Source organism: Mauremys mutica, chromosome 20 (assembly GCF_020497125.1).
Source record: "Mauremys mutica isolate MM-2020 ecotype Southern chromosome 20, ASM2049712v1, whole genome shotgun sequence".
NCBI lineage: Eukaryota > Metazoa > Chordata > Testudines > Geoemydidae > Mauremys > Mauremys mutica.
This window is the reverse complement of record NC_059091.1, coordinates 14,099,631-14,127,210: the sequence shown is the minus strand read 5'-3', so window position 1 is coordinate 14,127,210 and position 27,580 is coordinate 14,099,631. Positions and strand designations below refer to the sequence as shown.

Genomic DNA, 27,580 nt, shown 5'->3' with positions numbered 1-27,580 from the left:
ATGCTTCCCAGTGGTTATTAGGACTGGAATTGCTATTTTCAACAGCCATTGCCTTTTTGTTTGTTTGTTTGTTTAAAAAGAAGACAGTGATATTGCATTGGCAAATTCCCCGTAGAAAGAAAGAGTGGAACAAAAGAATAATAAAGGCACCTCAACTTTTCCTCATTTATGAAGGACAGTCTTATAATATGCATCCAGATATCCTCCAATCACACAAGCTGAAAATTGTTCCACTTTACTGCAACTCTGTAACCATATGGGAACCAATCCTCTCTGTGTTTTGTGTACACCCAAAATTCCTGCTGAATGACCCGCCCTGGGAGCGAGTTACCAGTGACCCAGGGCTGCAGCAGAAGGAGGGTGCAGGTGTGTGTGGGGGGAAGCCCAGGGCTGGGGCGGCAGGAGGTGTGTGTGGGGGGCCCAGGTCTGGGGCGGCAGCGGGGTGGGGGGAGGACACTGGTGCGGGGGCAGGGGGAAGCCCAGCGCTGGGGCGGCAGGGGGTGTGGGTGGGGGGGAAAGCCCAAGGCTGGGGCAGCAGGGGGATGCGGGGGGAGCCCAGGGCTGGGACGGAGGCCAGGCAAAAATTTTTTTGCTTGGGGCAGCAAAAAACCTAGAGCCGGCCCTGCTAGAAACCTTGCCTAAAAACTCAGAGTCCAAGCACCAGTGAGATACGATTCCTCTTTGTCAGGGTTTTATTCCCTTCCCCCTTGTGCTTTGAGTTTCAAACTTAGCTGATGGGAGGAATTCACTTGCCAGGCTCATCTTTATGGGTGTGTGGAGAATAAGCAACAAAGTCTTTTGTCCTCTTTATGGTTCTACTCTGGAATGTTGGTGTCGATGGACCTTCTTGATCAGGCCGGGCTTGATGCCTTCTGTTGGAGACCAGCATTTCCCACTAGTTAATGTCTCTCTCCTGGCTGGTGATTTACACAGTCCCACAGGCTCACAACGCCAATGCTCAAATATCACGTTACAATATGGGATCCAGAGGCCCTAAGTGAAATTAATGCTGCAGTAGTTCACCAACATCCAACAGAGTCTAAACACAAAACACATTATTATACCCAATACCCATTGTAACCGCACAGCACACAGGTGAGCCAGGCTGATCCAGCTGTGTACTTGCCAGCATCCAGTTGAGGCATGGGGACCGTGGCATGAGCTGGCACCTGGTCTGCCAGCAGCACAGCTCCCACATTAGAGGATGGCTGAGGGTTAAACAATGGGAACATGGTTGCGAATAGAATTCCCTTAGCGGTGCTGAGAGCAGACTGCGTGTGCCTACGGAGGGTGAAGCCACAAGCATCGGAACTGGCTGTCCAGCTCCTAGGGCCTGCTGGCCACTACAGCCTATCCCTTGCCTCCCCATCTGCAGGGAGGGAGGGAGAAGAGATGTGCCCTCTAAGCCAGAGAGCAGGGAGAGCTCAGGCGTTCTGCTGGCAGCATGGAGGCATTTCCATTACCCCTCTCTCTGCCTCCAGTTTAAATCCATGTCTCTTTGAAAAGGGAGATTTGGTTAACAATGCCCCCCCCCCGACCCCAGCTGTGTTCTTCTGCTGCAGGGGGTGGGGAAAGCCAGGCCCTGGGCAGTTGTGCTGGCATCGCTAGGGTGCCCTGCACACCATATATGAGTCATGCTCTCCCCACAGAGCAGCCCCAGAGAATTCAATGTGAACAAGGCCAGAGGCTGGCCCTGAGTCTCCCTCACACCATCCCTTCTCAGCAGAACAGGCCAGCCCCACTTGACCGACCACTCCCTCCATGACTTTGTGCTGAGGGGAGCTTCCGGCCCCCGGTGCCCCATGCAAGCTGAGCTGGCGCAGTGTCTGGCTGCACAGACCCAGAGCAGATGCTGTCACTGCCTTTTGTTCTGGGTTTTGTTCCTGTTTTCTCAGTGCCTCTGATCAAACACCAGGCACAACGCGTGTCACTTTGGGAGCTGCCGCATGCTGCGATGGTGTCTGATGCCATGGCAGGTGCAGCACGGGAAGTGCTAGGATCTGTCCGTGCTGTCAAGCCATCACCCCCACCACACTCCACATCCTCTAGCCAGCAGACAGGCTGGGCCAAATCCCCTCCCTGGTGAAACTGCAGCCTCAGACCTGGGGGAGCCACGTGTGGACGCAGTGGTACTAATTTACTTTGATTTCAGTGAGGCATTTGACACGGTTCCACATGGGGAATTACTAGTTAAACTGGAAAAGATGGGGATCAATATGAAAATTGAAAAGTGGATAAGGATCTGGTTAAAGGGGAGACTACAACGTGTCATACTGAAAGGTGAACTGTCAGGCTGGAGGGAGGTTACTAGTGGAGTTCCTCAGGGATCAGTTTTGGAACCAATCTTATTTAATCTCTTTATTACTGACCTTGGCACAAAAAGTGGGAATGTGCTAATAAAGTTTGTGGATGACACAAAGCTGGGAGGTATTGCTAACACAGAGAAGGACCGGGATATCATACAGGAAGATCTGGATGACCTTGTAAATTGGAGTAATAGTAATAGGATGAAATTTAATAGTGAAAAGTGCAAGGTCATGCATTTAGGGATTAACAACAAGAATTTTAGTTATAAATTGGGGACGCATCAGTTGGAAGTAACAGAGGAGGAGAAGGACCTCGGAGTATTGGTTGATCACATGATAACTATGAGCCGCCAATGTGATATGGCCGTTAAAAAATCTAATGCAGTTTTAGGATGCATCAGGCGAGGTATTTCCAGCAAAGATAAGGAGGTGTTAGTACCATTATACAAGGCACTGGTGAGGCCTCATCTGGAATACTGTGTGCAGTTCTGGCCTCCCATGTTTAAGAAGGATGAATTCAAACTGGAACAGGTTCAGAGAAGGACTACTAGGAGGATCCGAGGAATGGAAAACCTGTCTTATGAAAGGAGACTCAAAGAGCTTGGCTTGTTTAGCCTAACCAAAAAAAAAGGCTGAGGGGGGATATGATTGCTCTTTATAAATATATCAGAGGGATAAATATTAGGGAGGGAGAGGAATTATTTAAGCTCAGTACTAATGTGGACACAAGAACAATGTGGATATAAACTGGACACTAGGAAGTTTAGACTTGAAATTAGACGAAGGTTTCTAACCATTAGAGGAGTAAAGTTCTGGAACAGCCTTCCAAGGGGAGTAGTGGGGGCAAAAGACATATCTGGCTTTAAGACTAAGCTTGATAAGTTTATGGAGGGGATGGTATGATGGGATAGCCTAATTTTGGCAATTCATTTGGCAATTGATATTTGATTATCAGCAGGTAAGTATGCCCAGTGGTCTGTGATGGGATGTTAGATGGGTTGGGATCTGAGTTACTACAGAGAATTCTTTCCTGGGTGCTGGCGGGTGAGTCTTGCCCACATGCTCAGGGTTTAGCTGATCACCATATTTGGGGTCGGGAGGGAATTTTCCTCCAGGGCAGATTGGCAGAGGCCCTGGAGGTTTTTCGCCTTCCTCTGCAGCATGGGTCACAGGTCACTTGCTGGAGGATTCTCTGCAGCTTGATGTCTTCAAACTACAATTTGAGGACTTCAATAACTCAGACATAGGCTAAGGGTTTGCTACAGGAGTGGATGGGTGAGATTGTGTGGCCTGCGTTATGCAGGAGGTCAGACTAGATGATCATAATGGTCCCTTCTGACCTTAAAGTCTGAGTCTATGAACTTCAACTCGGGTCTCTGTGCAGACTGCTCATGATGGAGGGCGCTCAGGTCCCATGGTGAACCTGGGCTCCCATGACAAGTAACCTTGCTCTGGGCCAAGCCTGGGTGCAACCACACTCTCTGCACCAGGCCAGGTTTAAGGCCAGATCCTCAGCAGGGCTAGTCAGCATCACTTCTTTGGAGTCCCGTTGCGGAGCCGGCTCTTGCCCTTGCAACCTGTTTCTCCTACCGTCTGCCCAAGCAGAGCGAAGCTGAGTGCATGGGGCAGGGCACAGCTGGGCAGAGCTTGCCCCTCCCAGCTCTCTTGGGGGCAGAGGGGAAAGACGCAGAGGCTGGTGGCGGGTCCTGCAGCACACACTGCCTGCGCCTGTCTCACACGGGTCCCCTGTCGCAGGCCAAAGGCAGGGCAGTTCCTGGCCAGCTGACAGAGCAGGTGCTGTGCAGTGAGTCTTCAGGAGCTGGGCTGATGCTGGAAGCAGGGCATAGCTGGGCGCTGCTGGGAAAGTAGAGGTGAGGAGTAAAACCCATCAGTTCTCACTGCCCCACCTAGTGGCCAGCCGTGTCCTTCCCCAGCCCTACACACCATGCCCTGGGGTAGGGTTAGAGTGAGAGGGTACCCACCCTGCACGGGGCTGCAGTCTGAGGATGGAAGGCAGGGTCTCTGACGGGCAGGCAGGCAGGAGTTCCTGTCCTGGTGCATGTCTCCCAGGAGCTATGATGGGTGAGATGGGAGGCAGTTCAGCCCCTGTGGACCTTGCAGGGCCTGGTCCCCAAAAGGCCAAGTGCCCTTATCTCCCACTGAGGTGCTAGGAGCTGTGGGTGCCATTGCCCGACAGGATCAGGCACAGAGGCCCTGGCTTCTGAGCAGAGAGTGCCAAGAAGGGGGCTAGTTAGCTGATGGGACAGACACGTGCCCACGGCGAGCTGGACTGAGACCTTCCAATCATGGCCCTCACACATGGTGATTAGCACTGGGGTGGGCAGGGGGCATGACTGGATTCCACCCCCCACCCCCACCAGGCCTCAGCCTTTGCTCTCCATTCACACCTTTCCTGTGGGAACAGGCGATAATCAAGTAATTTAATCACCAGGGAAACATCCATTTTTGTATCTTTTTAATCTCTGCTTAAAATTCAGAAGTGGGTTTCTATGGCAACTAATCTAACAAGGAGAAGAGGCATGAAAGAGCCCCTCCCCTCCCCCAGCCTAGTGGTGGGGGCAGGGAGGACCCAGATTATTACTGCATAAGGACCAGAGGTGTTTCCCTTCCCACCCTCTTACTGAGCTCCAGCCACCAATCCGGGTCTCATGAGCATCTCCTCAGGGCACTGAAGAGTAAATGATTCTACTGGAAATCAGCATTTGGAGAGATTCAGGATTACGAGCGCAGGCCCAGAGAGCCGGGTGCTTAGCAAATGCAAACAGGAGTTGGCACATGAGGTGAAGAGAGAAGAGGGGTGAGTTGTTCAAGTGATGACCTGGGGCTTGGGAGATCTGCTCTGGCACTGGTGCCCTGGGTGGCACTTGGCAAGCGGCTTAGGGTCAGATTTGTAAGGGTATCTAAGGCCCTTAAAGATGCAGGGAGGTGCCTTGCAGAGAGCTATGCACATATCTGCATCTTTAGGGGCCCGGATACCTTTAAAAATCCAGCTCTTAATGTCTGTAGGCCTCAGTTCCCCCTCTGTGCTATGCGGATAATGGCCTGGCCCTGCCTCCCCGGGGGTGTGAGGAGACATGGTGAGGGTAAGATGCTGAGATACTCTGGTGATGGGGACCAATGACATACTTGTGGGTGCTGTGCAATCTAGCCCCTGACAGCGCCTTACGAACAAAGCCAATTCTGCCCCTTACAGGTCTGCAGTTGCTCTCTACAGTTATTGAGCACAAAGTAGGTTCCTCTCATCTCTCTCTGCTCAGCAGATTCGAGTCTAATGTTTCCTCCCTCTTTCCCTCCCCATCGCACGCCCTCCCAGCCACCCCTGCCCCGTGTGTGGGGCTGCTGCCAGAGGCCTCTGTCAGGGAGGATGCTGATATTTGCACAGAGGCCCAGCCCAGTGCAGCGTGTACAAGACTTTAGCTGTGAGTAGCCCTTTGGAAAGCCACTGGCAATAACTGCTCCATTAGCAAGGAGACTGGGCCACTCCACATCCCATCCCTGGAGAACCTCTGGGGAGGGGTGAACCCCAGCAGGTTCCCGTCTCCACAGGACAGGGTGTGTTACCCCAGCTGGAGAGGGGCCATGGCCACCTTTCCTTGAAGGTCAGACGATGTTGGGTTTTGGGAAAGGGGAGAGAGGTGATTGTTTGGCCCTTTGGAGAGAGGATCCGAGCTGTCCCAGTGCTGTGATCAGGCGAAATTATAACCAACTGAAAACAGGGTCCTACACTGGGAAATGTCAGACAGCCTTATCTATAGGTGTCCCTGCAAGCTCTGCCTGTAACACCTTTCTGCTCCATGGACCCAGAGAGAAGGGATAGCGCTAGCTATTCATTGTATAACTCCAGCCTCATTTTGCCTATCAAGGGGTAATGGCAAACCCACATGGTGGACAACCCTGGGCTTCAGGATCTCTCAGCTCACTGCTGCGCTCCCCACCACCTTTCATGGATGCCTGGGCGTGGCTATGTGCCCAAACAGCAGCACTGCTGAGGCAGATGCACCAGTCTTTCCTGCTGCTGGATGGGATCTGACAATCTGACCCAGTCAATAAGGAAGGGTCTGTTGGAGTTGGTGCCTCTGCAGTCTCTGCGGGGGTAGATGGTGCTAACAAACCGAGCAGCGAGCTCCTTGGATGGCACTGCGAGAGCCTGCTGCAGCCAGCTAATGGAGCAAATTGCTATGTCCATCTCTTTTCCCATCACCCTGACCAGGTTGTGGAGGGAGCAGGGAACTTGTGTCCACAGGGGCTTTGAAGAACCAGGTGCTTCCTTGGCTGAGACAGAGCACCTGTTCCAGGCCCACCCTGCACAGCCAGGAGCGGGAGTCCAGAAGGCACTGAAGACATGGCTGAGCAGGTTGTGTTTCCTGAGCTAAAATGCCCCCGGCCTGCCCCGCATCCCAGCGTTTGCATTGGACTCACTAGTAACAATTTTAGTTAAACCCGCTGCTCTTGTGGCTAGGCGTGTGGTCTCCCCACACCGAACCCCCAGCTTGGCGGGACAGGGCATCTGCCACTGCATTGTCATCCAGCACAGATTTCCTGAACCTTGCCGGGAATCCCCCGGAGCCCTGTGCCCTGGGATGCAGACTGGCTGTCCTTCCAAAAGACCCACTCTGGCTCAGCCAGCTGTTACTATGCTTGGTACAGAATTCGCTGTGTGAGGTTCTCTAGAGGGCTTGTGTTATACATGATCAGAATGAACCCTTCTCACCTATAGATCTGTGACTCTCTAACAGTGTATGTGCCTGGGGCTGTGGGCCCTGGGCCGAACCCTGCTGACAGCCCAGGGCAAGGGTCATTACCTGTCATAGAAACGCCACCAGTTCCCACTTTAGCATAGGGCAAAGTGTTGTTATGCTAATTGTGATGTATCGATACATCACATCTCCCTGGTGCTTTGTCTCCCTGTGCCTGACCGAAGGGACCCCTCATCCAGGGCAGAGCTGGCTTTATGCTACAGAGTGAATTTTGTACCCTCCCCACTCGGGATCATGAGCCCAAGTGAACTCTCCCAGTACCCAGCCCAAGCTGGGGGATTGTACAGCTTTGGCTGGTTGCAACATAAATATTTTAGTACAGTTCAGGATGAAGGAGGGTGTCGTGGATAGGTGCTGGCCTGGGGCTCAGGGCACCGGTGGCCCAGATCTCCTTGCCTGTGGACATGGTCACAGCTGATCACTATGCCTTGCAGACCTGGAGTATTGATCCTGGAAACCCTGCTGCCTCAATGTCATTTCTGTCATCTCCAGTGGGTCTCATTGGAAAGAGCAACTGGCTCCAGTGCCTCCGATAGTGCCCGATAGGGGGGTGGGGGATGGAGTCTGATGGGATCTCTGGGGATGAGAGGGGTCTCTGTCACAGCTGCCTTCATTTTCCAACGGAAATGATAGTTTGCTTTTTGATTATAGATTGATTTCAATTTCCAAACTAGAATCCACAGTGAGCAGCAAGCGGCCATTCTCAGGGCAAATCGACACAGCCAGAGGGTACCTAAGCACCCCTGAGATCCCTCCCCCTGGATGGCTGCAGCACAGCATGCAAATCCATCCATCCTAGGTGCAGAAAACCAGCTACTGACAACAGAGCCCGCTGGGGAACCATGTCAGGCAAGAGGCATTCCTGGCCAACAGGGGGCTAGAGCTAGGGCACATTCCCCGGGAGACCTGCTCAGGAGGGCTGGAGATTGAAGGGCAATGGAGGAAAGCAGGACTAGTTGCTTAGGAAGTGGATTGCAGCTGGGATCCAGCTGCCCAGAGTTCCCCCAGGGCTGGGCGATGACCCAGGCTGGCTCTGATCACTGGCAACATGAGCCCAGTTTGTTTTGTTTGCTGCGGAGAGTGAACTCCAGCCACCCAGGAGAATCCAGAGGCCCCACCTGGCAGACTGGCTCCAGAGACAGAATGACAGCAATGCCCTTACCTTGAGAAGGGGCTCTGCCCGAGATGGCCGAGGAGAGAGAATCAGCCCAGCCTGGGCTGCTATTGCTGCCAGTGATTGCCAAACCCTCCCCTTGTCGCCTCTGTGCCACATGAGAGAGGACAGGATTTGGGGAGCAGGAAGTGCAGGGATCTCATGGGGGCTGCTGGGGAACAGGTTGTATCACGGCATTGAACAGGGGAGACGATGGTTCTGCTGGGAGAGCAGGAGGGGCAGGAGGAGAAGCACCCCTGCTAGAGCTAGGATGGTCTATAGCAGAGTCCATGCTGCATCCCCCCAACCCTAACCCCAGCCGCAGCCCCTCCCCACACTGGGCAGATCTGCTGCTGCGACGTATCATCTGAAGCCTTTAGACATCGTGGTCCCATCTTGTTCACGTTGACTGTTTGCTATCCAGGTCCGGGGGCGGGATTGGTCACATGACATTGTTCCTGTTCTCTACCAGGAGAACGTTTTTGGGAAGCAGGAGAAAAGCGGATGGGGAATAGTGTCTGGTTTCTTTCTGGTTTCACTTTTCACTCTTCGCATGAACCACCGAGGAGTCATAAATGTTGCTGTGCATGAACTGGCCATGTGGGAGTTTCTGGATCTTTTCTGGGACAAGCTACCATGACTGCTCACTAACCCAGCACTGCCTCGCTCTGCCAGGGACTCACTCGGCTACCACCACCTTTCTGGGTGTGCTCATCCCATGCTGCAGCCTCCTGAGCCACAGCACCATCTCTGTGAGGGCCTCGGGCGGGTCTGAGGGACGGATGGCAGAGGCCCATGGGGCGTGGAAATGGCTCAAAGGAGGGGAATCTTCTGCCACTTAAATATTTTCCCCTCCTCCCTTGGAAGCAAGAGGGACACAGTGTGGCCAAAGGGCGTGCTGTTAATCAGCCAGACCGTGCTGCGGACAGTTGGCACAGAACCAAACAGGGATGGTAGAAAATCTGCCGGGGATCCGAAAGCCCTGGCTGAGCCTCGGGGCCCAGAGCAGCTAATGGCAGCTGGGGGATGGAGGGGGTGCCTGTGTGTATTGTATAAATAACACACTGATGGTGCTTTGGGAACTGTGGTGCAGAAGGACCCCGCTCTATGTTCCCCACAGCACTGATTGATCCCATGGCTCCTGATATTGATGGGAGGCAGGCAGCAAAGTGGAAGTAGCCTGTGAAAGCAGGAGCAGTCTGGGCTGCTCTCTGCTCTATGGTCCAGCCCAGATGGAGGCTCAGGGGAGGCTCATTGGGTGCAGCCTCTGCTCAGTAACTGGTTCAAATCCATCCTGCTCAGAGCAGCCCTGGCTGGAGGCTTAGTTACTGCCTGACTCTTCCTCCATAAAGTGAGCTCTCTAATGCACAGTGGATCAGTATCCACGCAGGCTGTGTGCAGACATCCTCCCGCCTGAGGCTGCTGATAGTTCTCAGCGTCCGTGGGTCTCAGAGGGTTTTACAAATGGGCAAAGAACCATCCAAAAGCCAGACAAATTCAAATTGCCAAGAAGGCGCAGATTTGTAACTGGGAGGGAGATTAACCATTGGAACAACTTGCCAAAGGAAGGGCTGGAGTTGCCACCTCTTGCTGTCTTCAGATCCAGTCCAGAGGCCTTTCTGGAAGGGCTTCAGCCAAACACATGTTACTGGGCTCAGTACAGGGGTAACGGGGGGACACTGAATGGCCTCTGTGACACAGGAGGTCAGACTAGATGATCTGAGAATCCCTTCTGTCTTTAAATCCTACAAGTCACCCCTGTTTTACAGAAGGAGAAACTGAGGGACAAAACAGGGGAACTGATTTACGCAGAGTCAGATAGCACAACAGGAAACAGAACCCAGGAGTCCATTTTGAAGCACTTGGAGGAGAGGAAAGTGATCAGGAACAGTCAACATGGATTCACCAAGGGCAAGTCATGCCTGACCAACCTGATAGCCTTCTGTGATGAGATAACTGACACTGTGGATATGGGGCAAGCGATGGACATAATATATCTTGATTTTAACAGAGCTTTTGATACAGTCTACCACAGTATTCTTGCCAGCAAGTTAAAAAAGTATGGATTGGATGACTGGACTATAAGGTGGATAGAAAGCTGGCTAGATCGTCAGGTTCAACGGGAGTGATCAATGGCTCAGTGTCTAGTTGGCAGCCGATATCAAGCGGAGTGCCCCAGGGGTTGGTCCTGGGGCCAGTTTTGTTCAACATCTTCATTAATTAACTAAATGATGGAATGGTTTGCACCCTCAGCAAGTTCACGGATGACACTAAGCTGTGGGAAGAGGTGACCATGCTGGCGGGTAGGGATAGGGTCCAGAGTGACCTAGGCAAATTGGAGGATTGGGCCAAAAAAAATCTGATGAGGTTCAACAAGGACAAGTGCAGAGTCCTGCACTTAGGACAGAAAAATCCCATGCACCGCTACAGGCTGGGGACTGACTGGCTAAGCGGCAGTTCTGCAGAAAAGGACCTGGGGATTACAGTGGATGAGAAGCTGGATATGATTCAGCAGTGTGCCCTTGTTGCCAAGAAGGCTAATGGCATATTGGGCTGCATTAGTAGGAGCGTTGCCAGCAGATGGAGGAAAATGATTATTCCCCTGTATTTGGCACTGGTGAGGCCACATCTGGAGTGTTGTGTCCAGTTTTGGTCCCCCCACTACAGAAAGGATGTGGACAAATTGGAGAGAGTCCAGCGGAGGGCAACAAAAAAGATTAAGGGGTTGGGGCACGTGGCTTATAAGGAGAGGCTGAGGGAACTGGGCTTATTTAGTCTGCAGAAGAGATGAGTGAGGGGGGATTTGATAGCAGCCTTCAACTACCTGAAGGGGGTTCCAAAGAGGATGGAGCTCGGCTGTTCTCAGTGGTGGCAGATGACAGAACAAGGAGCAATGGTCTCAAGTTGCAGTTGGGCAGGTTTAGGCAGGGCCGGTGCAACCATTTAGGCGACCTAGGCGATCGCCATGGGCACTAGGACTTGGGGGCGGCATTTTATTCGGCAGCGACCTCGGCGGCCAGATCTTCGGCCGCCCCAGTCGCCGCCGGCATTTAGGCGGAGGGAGCTGGGGCAAGGGAGTGCGAGGAGGGCCACCTGCAGCAAGTAAGGGGGGGGCCGCATGCAGGGGAACTCCCCGCCCCAGCTCACCCCTGCCCTGCCTCCTCCCTGAGCACGCCGTGGCTGCTTCACTTCTCCCGCCTTCCAGGCTTGCGGTGCCTAAGCTGATTGGCGCCGCAAGCCTGGGAGGTGGGAGAAGTGAAGCAGCAACAGTGTGCTTGGGGAGGAAGCGAGGCAGGGGTGAGCTGGGGTGGGAGGGGGTGCCTGAGGGTGGGGGGTCGAGAGCTGCTACGGGGGGGCGACTCAGGGCAGAGGGGGGGAGCTGCCGCGGGGGTGGGGCCTCGGGGCTCGGGGACAGGGGAGGGCGCAAAGTGGAAGTTTCGCCTAGGGCGCGAAACATCCTTGCACCGGCCCTGGGTTTAGGTTGGATATTAGGAAAAACTATTTCACTCGGAGAGTGGTGAAGCACTGGAATGGGTTACCTAGGGAGGTGGTGGAATCTCCTTCCTTAGAGGTTTTTAAGGTCAGGCTTGACAAAGCCCTGGCTGGGATGATTTAGTTGGGTTTGGTCCTGCTTTGAGCAGGGGGTTGGACTAGATGACCTCCTGAGGACTTTTCTAACTCTAATCTTCTATGATTCTATGACACTTAGCCTGGGGTGTGACTTGCTGGGCCTCCTTTGATTGGGGGGCGTGGGGCAAGATTCTGCATCCCACCATGTCCCTTTCGCTGCTGCCAGGAGGGGAAAGGCCCTGTATGCAGCTGGGGGAGAATGGCCCTGGCGCTGGGACTGAACTGACAATCACAGGCCCCTCCACCGGCCCCAGGGTGGGGGGTGCTGGAGCAGGCTGGGACCGGAGGAGGCAGCTGTGAGAGGGACCAGGACTGTAGGGGACACTGCTATGGCAATTCTGGGTGGTGCTGCTGCCCACAGGCAGCTCGGCCTGGGCTCCCCGTGGGCAGCACAAGCTCAGCTTATCCTGGCTGTGATTGGCCACCGAAGCCCCATGGTGCTGAGCATGCACCCTGATTAGTTGACCAAAACTTTTTAAACCGGGCACAAGCTGCATCTTTGGGGCAAAGAGCAAATGCTTGGTATTGGTGGGTGAAACCCACTGCCCCCCTAGGTAGCAGCACCAACCGCCACCCCCTAGTGTCCATGCGAACCAAGGCCCCTTTACAAGGTTCTCTGCCGGGGTTGAACCTGGCCAGATGGAAAGCAAAGACACACAGCTGAGATCAGGGCCCCACATCACTAGGGCTGGATGGGCACTTCCTGCCCCAGGGAGCTCACACTCTTAACTAGGCAAGACAGGCTAACGTTATATAATTGCCCCATGTTACACATGAGGAGCTGAGACCCAGAGACACTAAGGCCTGAATCCACAAAGGTATTTAGGCTCCTAAGTTCCATTGAAAGCAGCCTGAAATCAGGGGAAGTTAGGAAACTGAATACTTGGTGACTCTGGGCCTAAGGGATTTGCCGAGGGTCACACAAAGCACCTGTGGCAGAGCCAACAATTGCTCCCAGAATGTCTGAGTCTCAATACAACACCTTTAGTACAAGGCTATAATTCTATCCTGGTCAGCTGCCTCCCCCAGCTGTCATGGGACCCCGCCCCATGGCTAGTCAGGCTTCAATCTTGATGCCCCATCCAGCCACCTGTCACCCAAAGTAAACAAATGTAAATGATTGAACAGCACAGGTGGGCTCTGCTGTCTGTGCTGAGCAATGGACAGCACCTGCCTTTGGTGTGATCAATTTGTTAAATATGCCCTGGTAGCTAATGGCTGTACCGTGCTTTGAACACAGCAAGCGCTCGGATTAAATGATTAATTAATTACCCTTGTTGAAGTGCTCTGGCAATGAAAAGCGCTATTAATAAGAGGCAGCCTCGGTGGAGGAGGAAGAGTGGAGCTAAACAGGACCACAAACAGCTCAGACATCGCCAAGTGTTTATCAGCACTGGGTATAATTAGCCCACGTACCTTATTATAGTCAATATTTTCCATGTTTGCCAGGAACTGTTTAAGACATTGATTTTAAAGGACATCTGCATCGTGCTGAGCTTGTTGGAAGCTGCCTAGGCTCCAAGCCACCCAGCCATGGAGGAATTTATGGCGCTAGAGAGAGACGTCAGGGAGCAGCTCCTTGGCTGGAGCTCTGCTGATTTGCACCCTTGCCTCCAGCTACATCATCTCAAGACTCATTACTGTTTCCATTCCCATTGCACCCAAGTCCAAACACCTCACCTGCCCCAAGAGCTCACAACCTAGCAGGCACCCTAGAGGGGAGAAGGGAAGGTTCATGATCCCCAGATCCTAGCTGAGGCCCAGAGGGATTATGTGATTAACTCAAGGTCACACCAGGAGGCTATGGCAGAGCTGGGAATTGAGCCCTCATTACCACAGTCCCAACAACCTGCCTACAAGTCCAGCCTTCCTCCTATCCAGTGTTGCCTCCTGAGCCAGATTTTTGAAAGACCTCAGCTCCCATTTAGATGCCAAGAGAAGCGGGCCAGATGTTCAAAAGAGTAACACCTAGATCCTAAACTCTAGAAATTAGAGATCCCTAGCTCTTGTCTAGCGCTTTTCATCAGTAGATCTCAAAGCGCTTTACAGGTAGGTCAGGATCATTATCACTATTTTACAGATGGGGAAACTCATAGACTTAAGGTCAGAAGGGACATTATGATCATCTAGTCTGACCTCCTGCACAACGCAGGCCACAGAATCTCACCCACCCACTCCTGTAACAAACCCCTAACCTATGTCTGAGCTATTGAAGTCCTCAAATCATGGTTTAAAGACTTTGAGGTGCAGAGAATCCTCCAGCAAGTGACCCGTGCCCCACGCTGCAGAGGAAGGCGAAAAACCTCCAGGGCCTCTGCCAATCTGCCCTGGAGGAAAATTCCTTCCCGACCCCAAATATGGCGATCAGATAAACCCTGAGCATGTGGGCAAGACTCACCAGCCAGCACCCAGGAAAGAATTCTCTGTAGTAACTCAGATCCCACCCCATCTAACATCCCATCACAGACCATTGGGCATATTTACCTGCTAATAATCAAAGACCAATTAATTGCCAAAATTAAGCTATCCCATTATGTCATCCTCTCCACAAATTTATCAAGCCTAATCTTGAAGCCAGATATGACTTTTGCCCCCACCGCTCCCCTTGGAAGGCTGTTCCAGAACTTCACTCCTCTGATGGTTAGAAACCTTCGTCTAATTTCAAGTCTAAACTTCCTAGTGTCCAGTTTATATCCATTTGTTCTTGTGTCCACATTGGTACTAAACTTAAATAATTCCTCTCCCTCCCTGAGGCACAGAGCAAGGAAGTTGACTTTCCAAAGGTCACCAAGCAGGCCAGGTGCAGTACTATCCACTGGGTGCCACTACCTGATTATTTCTGTAATCCAATGGATCTGCAAGCTTGCTGCCCCGGGCTGATGATGCAATGATTGTATCAGTTATAAACTATATATGGCTCCCTTGTCACTTTTTCAGCTTTTTCTTAAAGAGACGGTGTTCTTCATTGTCTGTGCCCTGGTCTACACTACAAACGTATGTCGGTATCACTATGTCAGTCAGGACACCTGAGAGATGCAGTTACACTGACCTAACTCCTGGCGTAGACAGCGCTGTCAGTGGGAGGGCTTCTCCTGTCGACATAGCAACCGCCTCTCAGGGAGGTGGAGTACCTACACAGATGGGAGAAGCTCTCCTGTGGGTGTAGGTAGTTTCTTCAGTAAGTCCTGCAGCTCTGTAAAAACAGTTTTGTTTCTGGTGAAAAACTGGAAAAAAAAGTGGATTTAAACTAAAATATCTCGGCTTTTGGGGTTTTGTATTTTTGACAAAAACCCAATTTTGGATGGAAATGGAAATTATTTTTTGAAAAACTCCATTTGGTCCAAAACCCATTTTCTATCAAAAAATATTTATGGAAAAATTTTGACAGTTCTAGTCAATATTGCTGCATGTTGCCATGTTGGATACACTAACAGAGGAATGAGACTGGGCTTGTGGTTCAAGACAGGAGACCTGGATTCTATACTCATGTTTGCCATCTATTTTATGCGCAACCTTGGACCTCTCTTATGCCTCAGTTTCCCCATCTATAAAGTGGTGACGACATTCTTTCTCTACCCACCCAGGGGAGGAGTCATTTATATTTGCCAGGTGCTTTGGGATCCTCAGCTGGGAGTGATACAGAACCAGAATCCCAGAGTGAATTCCCACCTCCTTGCAACTTTATGGTTGTATAAAATCTCCCCCAGATGCAGATTTTGGGGCTTGAGCTATTTCTAATTAATGCTGTACTAAATATCAGCCCACCTGCAGCTGCTGTGCAAGAGACATGGCCAGGGTCAGGGTCGGCTCCAGTGTGTTTGCCGCCCCAAGCAGCAGAAAGAAGAAGAAGAAAAAAAAGCCGCGATCGCAATTTGCAGCTCTACCGCCGCCGCTTCAGTATTCAGCGTCAATTCGGCAGCGGGTCCTTCGCTCCGAGAGGGAGTGAGGGACCCGCCGCCGAATTGCCGCGGGAGACCCGGATGTGCCACCTCTTTCCGTTGGCCACCCCAAGCAGCTGCTTGCTGGGCTGGTGCCTGGAGCCAGCCCTGGCCAGGGTGTAGTAAGTACCTACAGACAGATAGCACCAGGCCGAACAGCAGTGCCGCTGATGGATGAAACCATGCAGCAGCCAGTTTCAAACGGCTTGCTGCACCCGGCAGTGGCAGGCTGGCCCCGCGTGTTGGCTCTGTCTCTGGGGTGCTGCCGTATTGTATTGCTCAGTCTCCTGTTGCACAGTGGATGTTTAGAGATTATCTTTGTCCCCTCTCTCTGTTTAGATCCGGAGGCGCCGGCCAACTCCAGCTACCCTGGTTCTGAGCAGCGACCAGTCGTCCCCAGGTGAGAGCTGTAGCCAGCGGATGATTTGCAGGAATCGGTCTCTCTTCCGGTCTCTCTTCTCTCTCTTTCCCTCGGAAACTGGTTTCCTTTCTCAGGGTGGAACTTGCAGAGCCCAGGCCCGTATGCCAGGGGCCTCTCCAGCCACACCAACCCCACTCCCTCCCCTACCGGCTCCAAAACCTGCTCCCCATTAACGAGGGCCCCAGCCCCTGGCCAGCCAATGGGCCTGGGCAAGGGATCGTGGTTGTAAGGTCCCCACATCCGGAAGAGCAGTCCTGGTTTCTGGCCACGTGCCAGTGGTGAATTTGTAGGCACCACTGCTCTAGTACTGCCCCACAGCGCGTACCCCAGACCCGGGGCGGGGGGGGGATGGGACGACTTGCTCCCTCATCAGAGGGGGATTTCGCCCTCCCCTTCCCTTCCGGCTGCTTTCCCACCCCCACCAGCACCACCTTGCTCCAATCCAGGCTGCACCTCCTGTTCTGCTCTCAGGGCAGGAGCAGTCATAGAGTCCCTGGGGGCTCAGCCCCCTGCCTCACCCTGTCAATCTTCCCTCTCCTTTGGAAACAGCTGCCTCTGGCATCCGAGAGCCCTGGCCTGCACTGTCCCATCCCAGGAGCCCTTTGGCAGCATCTCCCCGCGCCAGGCAGCAGCTGCCTGGCTGAACTACATGTCCCTGGGATCTGTCTGTCTTTCTGTCTCTCTGTCTAGGGAGATGTCAAGGCAGCTGCCTGCCCTCTGCTTGCAAGGGCTGCATCTGACCTGCAATGTGAGGTGTAGACTCTGACAGCAGCCATGGGGCTCCCAACCTCTGGGCTGGGGGACAGGGATGTGGCTGTCTACTGTGCTTCACTCCCCCTCCTTGAATCTCTCCTGCTTCCCTCCTCTCCTTCTGCCTCTCCCTCTCCCTCCTTCCCTCTCCAGCTCTCTCCCTCGCTCTTCCGGTCTGTCTTTCACTGTGCCTCCCTCCCAGCCACACACCCGGCCCTTGCAAGCTGTGCCCAGGGCCTGTCAGGCAGGGGGTGGTGTTTCCTCTGGGCATGGGGTGACTGTGTGCACCAGACACGGGGGAGCGAGTTAGCCGAGGTTGGCATGAGCCATGTGAGTGGGTAAGAACTCAGACTGCACTGCAGAGGCCACCGACGGCGATTTCCAATGTGGACCCCACAGTCTGGCCCTGAATCCCGTATTGAGGCTCTGAAATACAGGGCCTGATTGTTCTTGCTTCTGAGTTCCCAGTTCTTGTTGATTCGAGGGGGAGGGAGGTGATCAGCACCTTTGATATCAGGCCCCTGATTTGGAAGGGGCTTGTGTTAAGGCGTTTTGCGACCTGCATGTGTTCAGATGGTCACGGTGGCTGTATCGACAACCCCAAAAGTTCACAGCTCATGAGTCTGTCTGAAAAATCGTGGATTTGATTTTATTTTGTTTTGATCCAGGGACTTCCCCCCCGTGGTTTACAGTGTAGTCAACTCTACCACAGTCATCACGAGCAAGGCAGGTTTGGCCCCTCGTGCTGGAGCTCTTGTTAGAGGTCCCAGCTGAGAACAGGGCCCGGTCATGCAGGGCACTGCACAGACAGTCCCTGCCCCCAGCAGTTCACCGTCTCACATGCAGCAGGGTGGTACATGTAGAGTATAAGCTGGAATAGCGATTTGCCAAACTCATGTCATGGCAGGGCCACCTAATTTGAGGGGAACAAGTTTCAGACAGTACTTGAGTCCCAAAACAGGAGTGCCAGAGCCCCCAGCCCCAGCTCCCCACTCCGGAGGAGTAATGGCAGCTCAATAACCAGTACCGTCCTGGGGCAGGGAGCTGGTCAGTAGTACTGGAACGCTGCTCTGGAGTGTGTTGGCAGGACTGAATTGCTAGGTCTAAGCCCAGCTACACTGGGATTCAAACCCATGACCAAAAGGCTCATTAGCAACACTCCAAGCTGCTTTCTGGAAAGATACATTTATTAAATGCCTGGTGCCCATGGAGTAGCCCTGCCCCTGAATTGGTGCTAACTAGAGAGAGTTGGACAAGGAGCAAAGTCTCAGCTGTTTGCAACAGCTCCCCCAAAGAAACTATATTGCAAAGCTAACAACAATAGAGCATTTCTTCGAAGGCTGGATGCTGCTCACTCACTGGGAAAAGAATGTGTAAGACTGTGTGTAATAGCAGCACCTGGTGACTCCCACTAACAACACAGAACGAGAGCTGGGTGAACTTTTTCAGACAATAGTTCAGGGGTGGCCAAACATACTGGCCTTCCGAGCCACACAGGGCCGCCCAGAGGATTCTGGGGGTCTGGGGGCCTCGGCAGTGGGGGGGCCCCGCTTTGGCGGTAATTCGGCAGTGAGGGGTCCTTCTGCTCCGGGACCCGCCGCCGAAGTGCCCCGAAGACCCGAGACGGGGGCCCCCCGCCGCCGAATTACCGTCGAAGACCCAGCACTTCGGCGGGGGTCCTGCTTCAGCGGTAATTCGGTGGCGGGGGGGGCCTTCCGCCCTGGGTTGGAAGGCCCCCCCCACTGCTGAAGACCCAGAGCAGAAGAAGCTCGGGGGGCCCGGGCCCCATGAGAGTTTTCTGGGGCCCCCAGAGCAAGTGAAGAACCCTGCTCCAGGGGCCCCGAAAAACTCTCATGGGGGCCCCTGTGGCGCGCAGGGCCTGGGGCAAATTGTCCCACTTGTCCCCCCACCCCCACCCCGGGCGGCCCTGGAGCCACATACTACAATCTTCAGAAGTTCGCGAGCTGGGGCACACCTTCTGGGAGCCAGAGGTTGGGGCTTCAGCCCCGCTCCTGCTGAAGCCCCTAGCCCTGGCAGGTGCACCCTGCAGGGTTGAAGCCCCAAGACCCCCCTCCCGCTGCACAGAAGCCCCGAGACCCCCACTCCCTGCTGGGCGGAACCCCCTACCACACCACCCTGCTGCAAGGCAGAGGTCCCAAGCTCCCCCCTCTCCCAGGCTAGTAGGTGGAGAATGGGAGATGTGAGGGGGGACTCTGCGAGCCGCACTTCAGTGGTAAAAGAGCCACATGTGGCTCGCGAGCCACAGTTTGGCCACCCCTGCAATAGTTTATTCAACAAAAAAATCAGTTTTAGGTTGACTGAAGCTTTTCATGAATTCAGGTTGAATTCGGCAAATCATTTCTGCTGTTAAAAAAAATTTTTTTTTTAAATTGAAACTTTTTACACTTTCAGAATGAAACATTTTGACTTTTCCTTTCAAAACGATGTTCTATTTCAGAATGTAGCTAGAGTAACTTAAAAACCAAAACGAAAGAGGAAAAATCACCTGAAAACAAAACAAAAAACCTGAAAACAAAACAAAAACCCTGAAAATTTTCTGTTTGGGATCAGCGCAAACAGGGCTGGCTCTAGACCCCAGCGCGCCAAGCGCGCGCTTGGGGCAGCATGCCGCCGGGAGGGCAGCAAGCGGCTCCGGTGGACCTCCCGCAGGCATGCCTGCAGAGGGTCCGGTCGTCCGGTGGCTCCGGTGGACCTCCCGCAGGCGTGCCTGCGGATGCTCCACTTGAGCCACGGGACCAGCGGACCCTCCACAGGCACGTCTGCAGGAGGTCCACCGGAGCCGAGGGACTGGCGACCGCCAGAGCGCCCCCCGCGGCGTGCCGCCTTGCTTGGGGCGGCGCAATTGCTAGAGCCGCCCCTGAGCGCAAACCAAACAGAAATTTGGATTTTTTTGGTTCAGCCAGTGAATGAAAAAATCAGTATTTCATCCAGTTCTATATAGATCACATTGTTACAGTGTTTTCTGGATGCCTGCCAGAAATTTTCAGGCTGGTCAATTCCATCAAATTATTTTTGATGGAAAATTGGGTTTTTGACTAAATAATAGCAGACCAAAGAGTCTGCTTTCTGAGGAAAAACACATTTTTTGTTAAATAACCAAACACCTGAAAACAGAAATATTTCAATTCAGAGAGCCTGCTGCAGGCCTCATGGGAGTTCTCATCTCCCCATTCTCCTCTATGAGCTGGCCTGGACTACGTCTCCCAAGATACACAAGGACTTCATGATGCAGCTGCCTCCCCTCACCAGCTGGGAGATGCTGTCAGACCAGAGGTTGGCCTGTAGAGGGGAATGGGAGTTTGGAGCACTCAGACTACAGATCCCATGAGGCATTTCCAAACTGAAATACTTCGTTTCCCACCAAAAAGTTGAAATTTTCTTCAAAAAACAAAACAATCCCATTTTCCAATCATCTCTCCTAGATTTTCCTTTTCAGAACTTGGTGCTTCCGTTCCTAGCGCTCACCCCTCCTCACCTCCCTGGGCCTGTCCCTGCTGGATAGCTTCCTCCCTTCTGATATGTGCAGACCATTAGTGGGTCTCCCTTCGTGTTAGTTGGTTCAGGTTTTCTGTTGTAGGCCAAGCTAGTACGACGCCCTTTGGCTTGCTTTTTGTGCCCAGTTCTGGGGAAGGAATCACTGCTTGCTAATTCCTATGGCAAAACTAGGGTGACCAGATCTCCCAATTTTATAGGGACAGTCCCAATTTTTGGGTCTTTTTCTTATATAGGCTCCCACCCCCATCCCAATTTTTCACACTTGCTGTCTGGTCACCCTAGGCAGAACAGCCAGGGTCACTCTCACACTCACGTGTTCCATTAACATGGCAGCTGTTGTTTGGGTTTGGGTTGCAATCCCCCCTGATGCAATGCTATGCTCTGCTCCATGCTTTCAGGGGCCAGGAAAGGCCTGGCCTGTTTCTGGGAGCAGCACTGCTGGCAGATTTAGCTGCTGTTCCAGCTAAGGCCCCAGCTCCCTCCACTCCACTGACAAATGAGCTGTGACACACTACTGAGACCCACAGAGAGCTGCAGTCTTTTAAAAACAATCCTGGGCGATCAAATATAAATGAGCTCGCAATGCCGCAGCCGCTCACTCCCTCTCTCTCTGAGGGGCTGAGCAGAGCCTCCTTCAGATGGAGGGAAAGCAGCTGGGGACCAGCGGCAAGCAGATTTTCAAATGTCAAGTCCCTCACTCCAGCTGGAGCCATTTATTTGGATCCAGGTTTTAAACATCCCAAAGCCCCATGGCATTTGGATCTGGGGGTTTGGTTCGGCCCGTTATAAATGCCAGAGCATGCGAGGTTCCTAGAGCTGCACTGATTAAGTCTCTGCAAACAAAAACTAATTGAATGCATGGAGCTGAGAGGAGCTGGCAGGTGGACCAAGCTAATTTATGCTGTAATTGGTCTGTCTTTCCTGCTAACCCCTTTTCAGCCATGATACCCTCTGATGCACACAATGGAGGTATTCTCCCTGCAGCCAGATCGCAGGGAGAAGGCTCCACGCTCTGTCTCTTACCATGAAAGGAGCTGGCAGACACGCTCTGTCAGCCAGGGTGAAATCTCCCTTTCAGAGAGATGGAAAGTGACAGCAGGAATGAAATGTTAATGATGGGAGGTTTAGCATAGCCAGAACCACACCAGGCCCTGGTTGCCCTCCATGATCCAACTCATGGGTTCTGCAGGGCTCAGGCCTCCTTGCAGCCTGCCACACAACTGTATAGAGAGGGAACGGCATCCACAGGACTCTTGCATTGGGCTGTGTGAGCCGCCATTGTGCCAGTGTCTTTTTGTGACCATTGCCTCCTTGTTCTCCAGAATCTCAGTTTTCATTAAAAATATAGTAAGGGCCAGATCCTCAGCTGATGCAACCCGAGCACAGCACCAGTGCAGTCAGTTATCAGCGAGTGTAACAAATGCAGAGAAATTCACTTGAGTGTGCACAGACTGGGGCAGTGGCTGTAGGAGGAGTGAACCACCCCCATTCATCTCAATGTGTGTTGACTCTGAAGCCTACTAATTATATGTAAAATGAGCAGGACCATCCTGTTACAAAGCTCTGTGCACTGGGTCTTCTTTTGGCATGTCAAGGGGGTAGCGCTTGGAGGCTGTTTGTGGGTGGAGCCTGGGACCATCTTAGGTGACAGCTTCTTATTATAGTGATCACTCAAGCACCCTTGTCTGTTGGTTGTGTCTCATCCTATACTAATGTGACCTGCATATAGCATCCAAGATCAGGGCCTCTAGGCATGACCACATCTAAATAACAAATAATAACAATACATTAATTAGAAATTATTTTTTCCATTTCACCTGCGCTGCACGATAGGATCATGGAGGCTCGTTTTGATGGAGAGTAGGCTCATCAGTTTTATTCAGGTTAGCTGCTGCTGGGGGAATTGTGTTCTCCACAGCGGCTGGCTAAGCCCTGTCTTTACGAGAGAACTACATCGATTGTACTTTATCTCACTGTCATTATCTTGACCTTATTAGCACAAGCCAGTGCCTCCACACTCAGCAGGCACACGTGTGGCACTTGTCATGCTCCCGGAGAGACACAGGTTGGTCACAGAGCTTCCTGCTGAGCAAGATACGCACCAGATGTGAGCACTGTAGGATCCTTTAATACTTTGCCAGGTCTGACAGAGGTTAATTTAACTAAGGTATGTTTCACACAATGCCACCTAGTGGCTGAACTATATAATACAGTTTAGCATTCTATTACCTCTCCCCCTTTAAGTTCTACATTCCTGCCATTTACAAAGTTTACACTATCACGCTATCTTTGAAGCTCAGCATGTATCAGTCTGTTAAGTGCCTCTGAATCATAGTGATTTTCTAATTACACAACCCAAACACATAACAGCTTGCTCATCTGGCTGTCGATTAATTGCAATGACTGGCTATGTTCAGTTTGGAATCCTTGTGTCTACTTCTTTTGCATCCGCCATCTGTAGAGTTTGCTCTGTTGATCTTGCTGAGGAACAAACCGTAGATGACAATAGTTTCTGTTGAACTATCCACTATTGGTCTCAATCACATATGATCTGGGTGATGAATTCTTTTCCTCTGCATCCAATTTGACACAAACACAGTCACCGGGTTCTAGACCCAGCTGTTCTCGGAGTGACATCTGTTGTAAAAGTGTTTTTTGGTATTTTTTTCCTTTTTGTCTGATTTGGCTACTGTCTTCATGTCTGGCCACTTTCGAGATAGTTTCTGTTCCAAAGTTGGAACAATAGTTCTGAGCTGTCTTCCCATCAGGATTTGTGAGGGACTATATCCAGTAGCCACTATTGGTGTTGATCTGTAACTTAGAAGAGCAAGGAATGGATCTTCCTGCTATAGGATTGTGAAGAACTTCAAAAAGATCTCACAAAACTAAGTGATTGGGCAACAAAATGGCAAATGAAATTTAATGTGGATAAATGTAAAGTAATGCACGTTGGAAAAAATAACCCCAACTATACATACAACATGATGGGGGCTAATTTAGCTACAACGAGTCAGGAAAAAGATCTTGGCGTCATCGTGGATAGTTCTCTGAAGATGTCCACGCAGTGTGCAGAGGCGGTCAAAAAAGCAAACAGGATGTTAGGAATCATTAAAAAGGGGATAGAGAATAGGACTGAGAATATATTATTGCCCTTATATAAATCCATGGTACACCCACATCTCGAATACTGTGTACAGATGTGGTCTCCTCACCTCAAAAAAGATATTCTAGCACTAGAAAAGGTTCAGAAAAGGGCAACTAAAATGATTAAGGGTTTAGAGAGGGTCCCATACGAGGAAAGATTAAAGAGGCTAGGACTCTTCAGCTTGGAAAAGAGAAGACTAAGGGGGGACATGATAGAGGTATATAAAATCATGAGTGATGTTGAGAAAGTGGATAAGGAAAAGTTATTTACTTATTCCCATAATACAAGAACTAGGGGTCACCAAATGAAATTAATAGGCAGCAGGTTTAAAACAAATAAAAGGAAGTTCTTCTTCACGCAGCGCACAGTCAACTCGTGGAACTCCTTACCTGAGGAGGTTGTGAAGGCTAGGACTATAACAATGTTTAAAAGGGGACTGGATAAATTCATGGTGGCTAAGTCCATAAATGGCTATTAGCCAGGATGGGTAAGAATGGTGTCCCTAACCTCTATTCGTCAGAGGATGGAGATGGATGGCAGGAGAGAGATCACTTGATCATTGCCTGTTAGGTTCACTCTCTCTGGGGCACCTGGCATTGGCCACTGTCGGTAGACAGATACTGGGCTAGATGGACCTTTGGTCTGACCCGGTACGGCCTTTCTTATGTTATTATGTTCTTATGTTGGCTGTCTATACAGTTTATTCCAGCCTCTCTATTCAATTGTGGCTAATGTGGGTTAAGTCTGTCTTCAACTGTAGCTTCTGTGAAAGATTTTTATGTGTTAAAGCTCTTATAAAACATTCAGCATTTCTCAGATGAAAACATGCTCTTTCATAAACCACATTTCTCCAAGGTATAAAATATGCATCAGACATAGCCAGAACCCTTTCATAGTCATCTTTATGACTGTCTTCAGTAAAGTCAAAGGATTTGCCTGCTGCCCAATAGCATAAACAAAGAAAATACCTGAATATCATCAGTTTCACTGTGGAACTTGGTAGCAATACAAAAACTTGCAAAATATTGTGTTCAGTCTGTCCGTTCTGAAGGTTTGTCAAAGCTGAAGTTCTCTGGGGCATTGAAGAGTGGCACTTTGATGAGATCCTGCAACCTTTGATGCTTGGTCCTTCTGTTTCCAACTTTTGTTGCTGTTTCCGTTCTTAGTTTATTTCTGATGCCATGTCATGCTCCTGTACCAGACACGGTCTGGTCACAGAGCTTCCTTCTGAGCAAGATACGCACCAGATGTGTGCACTATTAGTCTAGTCATTGCTCCGCGATGTATGGCTGAGGTTAGGTTAAATAAGTTAGGTTACACACAGCACCGCCTAGTGGCTGAACAGTATAATAGAGTTTAGGATTCCATTACAGTAATGGACTTGCTATTACATCCCATGCTGCACTCAGTCATGTTAATCCCAGAATCCCCGGCACTGCTCCAAACAACAATTAATTGTGGATGATTTCACATGGCCTTCTGGGCAGGTGCCCAGGTAATATGTGACCAGACAACTAGCGAAGTTACCATGGACAATAAAGGGGAAGGGGTGCAAATGGGGCTAAGGAAAGAACACATCAGAGGTCTTCTGACCAGTTTGAATGAATTCAAATCAGTGGGGCCAGATGCTATTCAGCCCAGGTTACTGAAAGAATTATCTGAAGCCACTGTCAATAATATTTACAAACTCATGGATGACAGGAGAGGGCCCGGATGACTGGAGAAGGGCTAACCTAGTGCTCATCTTTAAAAGGGGGGCGGGGGGGAAGGAGGAGCCGGGGAACTACAGACCAGTCAGTCTGACTTGTTACCTGGGAAGCTACTACAGCAATGTATAAATAGGGCCCTACCAATTTACAGCCATGAAAAATGCACCACAGACTGTGAAATCTGGTCTCCCCTGGTGAAATCTGGTCTTTTATGTGTTTTTACCCTATACTATACAGATTTTACAGGGGAGACCAGCATTTTTCAAACTGGGGGTCCTGACCCAAATGGGAGTTGCAGGGGGGTTGCAAGGTTATTTTAGGGGTGTTGTGGTATTGCCACCCTTATTTATGCACTGCCTTCCGAGCTGGGTAGCTGGAGAGCGGCAGCTGTTGGCTGGGTGCCCAGCTCTGAAGACAGTGCCCCACCAGCAGCAGTGCAGAATTAAGGGTGGCAATACCATACCATGCCATCCTTACTTCTGCACTGCTTCTGAAGGTGGCTCTGCCTTCAGAGCTGGGCTCCCGACCAGCAGCCGCCTCTCTCCAGCTGCCAACATAATGTTCTTTCTTTCTTTCTTTCTTTCTTTCTTTCTTTCTTTCTTTCTTTCTTTCTTTCTTTCTTTCTTTCTCTCTCCCAGCGCTTCAGAGCAGCATGAGGGGAGGAATGAGGGACCACTGAGGTCTGGGAAGGGGAGAGGACCAAGGGCTCTATTCATACGTGGCAGGTGAACCCCTACCCCACCCTTCTGGGAGGCTAGCCTGCCATCTCTTCCAGCTGAGGCCCCACCCACTGAGCTCCCCTCTCACACACACACCCTGTGGCCAGAGCCCCTCCCCCTCTCCCGGCCTGCCTGCTCCAGTCGCTCTGGCCAGCCTGACCCCAGGGCTGGCCCAAGCCGCCCCAGCCTGTGCCAGCCCCCAGCTGCCAGGCAAACCCCTAGCTCCAGGCTGGGGCTGGAGCTGAGCCTCTGCCAGCTTCGGAGCAGGGTGAGGGGGGAGCGTGGGCGGGGCCACAGTCTAGATTAGGGGAAATTTAGCCTCCCCTGGCCTATGATACCCGCCGACCTGCTGACCCTGGATCCATTGAGGACCCTCCTGAGGGCCACAAGCTCCTGCAGCCTCTCAGTGAAATTCTGGTTACCATGGCGACAACCTCTTTTGTTTCCCAGGCAACCGAGATGCTATGGGTCGGATACCCATTGCTGAGTGGGAAAGTGTTTTAAAACTGGGGGATTTTTTTAGTCTGTTGGATCAGAAATTGTCATGGCGACAGCATCCCAGCTTGGTCCTGGCGGGAGGTGGAGAGACACAGGCAGAGAGCCCATGGAATCTCACACATACGCACCCTCCCCTGCTGTGCAGATACATGCTCTCCCCACACACACTGTACACACCCCACACAGACAACCCATTCCATAGGCACTATGTACAAAGAGAGCCCCCCCCACATGCTCTGGGAGGCTCATGCTGTCCCCACCCTGTCCCTGGGAGGAGAGGGGGCCACTAACCCAGGCTGCCCAGCAGGGACTCAGCTCTACAGGCTCTGACAAAGCCCACCTCACCAGGGAAAAACGGGGAACAAAGAAACCGAGTAGGCAGGGCCTGATCCTGATCTCAGAAACACTGCTGCAAATCATCAGCAACTGGAGCTGCCTCAGTGTGGGTCAGGGTGAGTCGGGCAACATCAGGCCTGCTGTGCTGTGTGTCCCACGCTAGCATGGGCTGTGGTGCCCTGGCACAGAGACTCCATTGCTGGGTGCTAGGAGCCAGCATGCTCCCTGGGACTGAGCCAGTGCATTCACCAGCAATAAATTGAGACTCCCGGCCAGGACATGACCCGCTGCTGCCCAGCCCAGTTCTCAATGGTGGCAGATGACAGAACAAGGAGCAATGGTCTCAAGTTGCAGTGGGGGAGGTCTAGGTTGGATATTAGGAAACACTATTTCACTAGGAGGGTGGTGAAGCACTGGAGTGGGTTACCCAGGGAGGTGGTGGAATCTCCATTCTTGGATGTTTTTAAGGCCCGGCTTGACAAAGCCCTGGCTGGGATGATTTAGTTGGGGTTGGTCCTGCTTTGAGCAGGGGGTTGGACTAGATGACCTCCTGAGGTCTCTTGCAACCCTGATATTCTACAATTCTATTATTCTAGGTGGGCACAAAGTGCTGCCATGGTGAATGGATGGTGTTTTGCACCCACTTTGCAGTGGTGGGAATGACACATGGGAGGCGTGGTC

At 51.8% G+C, this 27,580-nt stretch overlaps 1 protein-coding gene across 1 annotated transcript in view; it reads left to right on the top strand.

The window, feature by feature from the left end:
* The window catches only part of PPP1R1A (protein phosphatase 1 regulatory inhibitor subunit 1A), a 68,577-nt gene that overhangs the window by 22,891 nt on the left and 18,106 nt on the right, over positions 1 to 27,580 (top strand). The window contains exon 2 of the mRNA XM_044995654.1: positions 16,145 to 16,205. Coding sequence (XP_044851589.1) covers positions 16,145 to 16,205 — 61 coding nt within the window. The remainder of the gene's footprint in view (positions 1 to 16,144; positions 16,206 to 27,580) is intronic.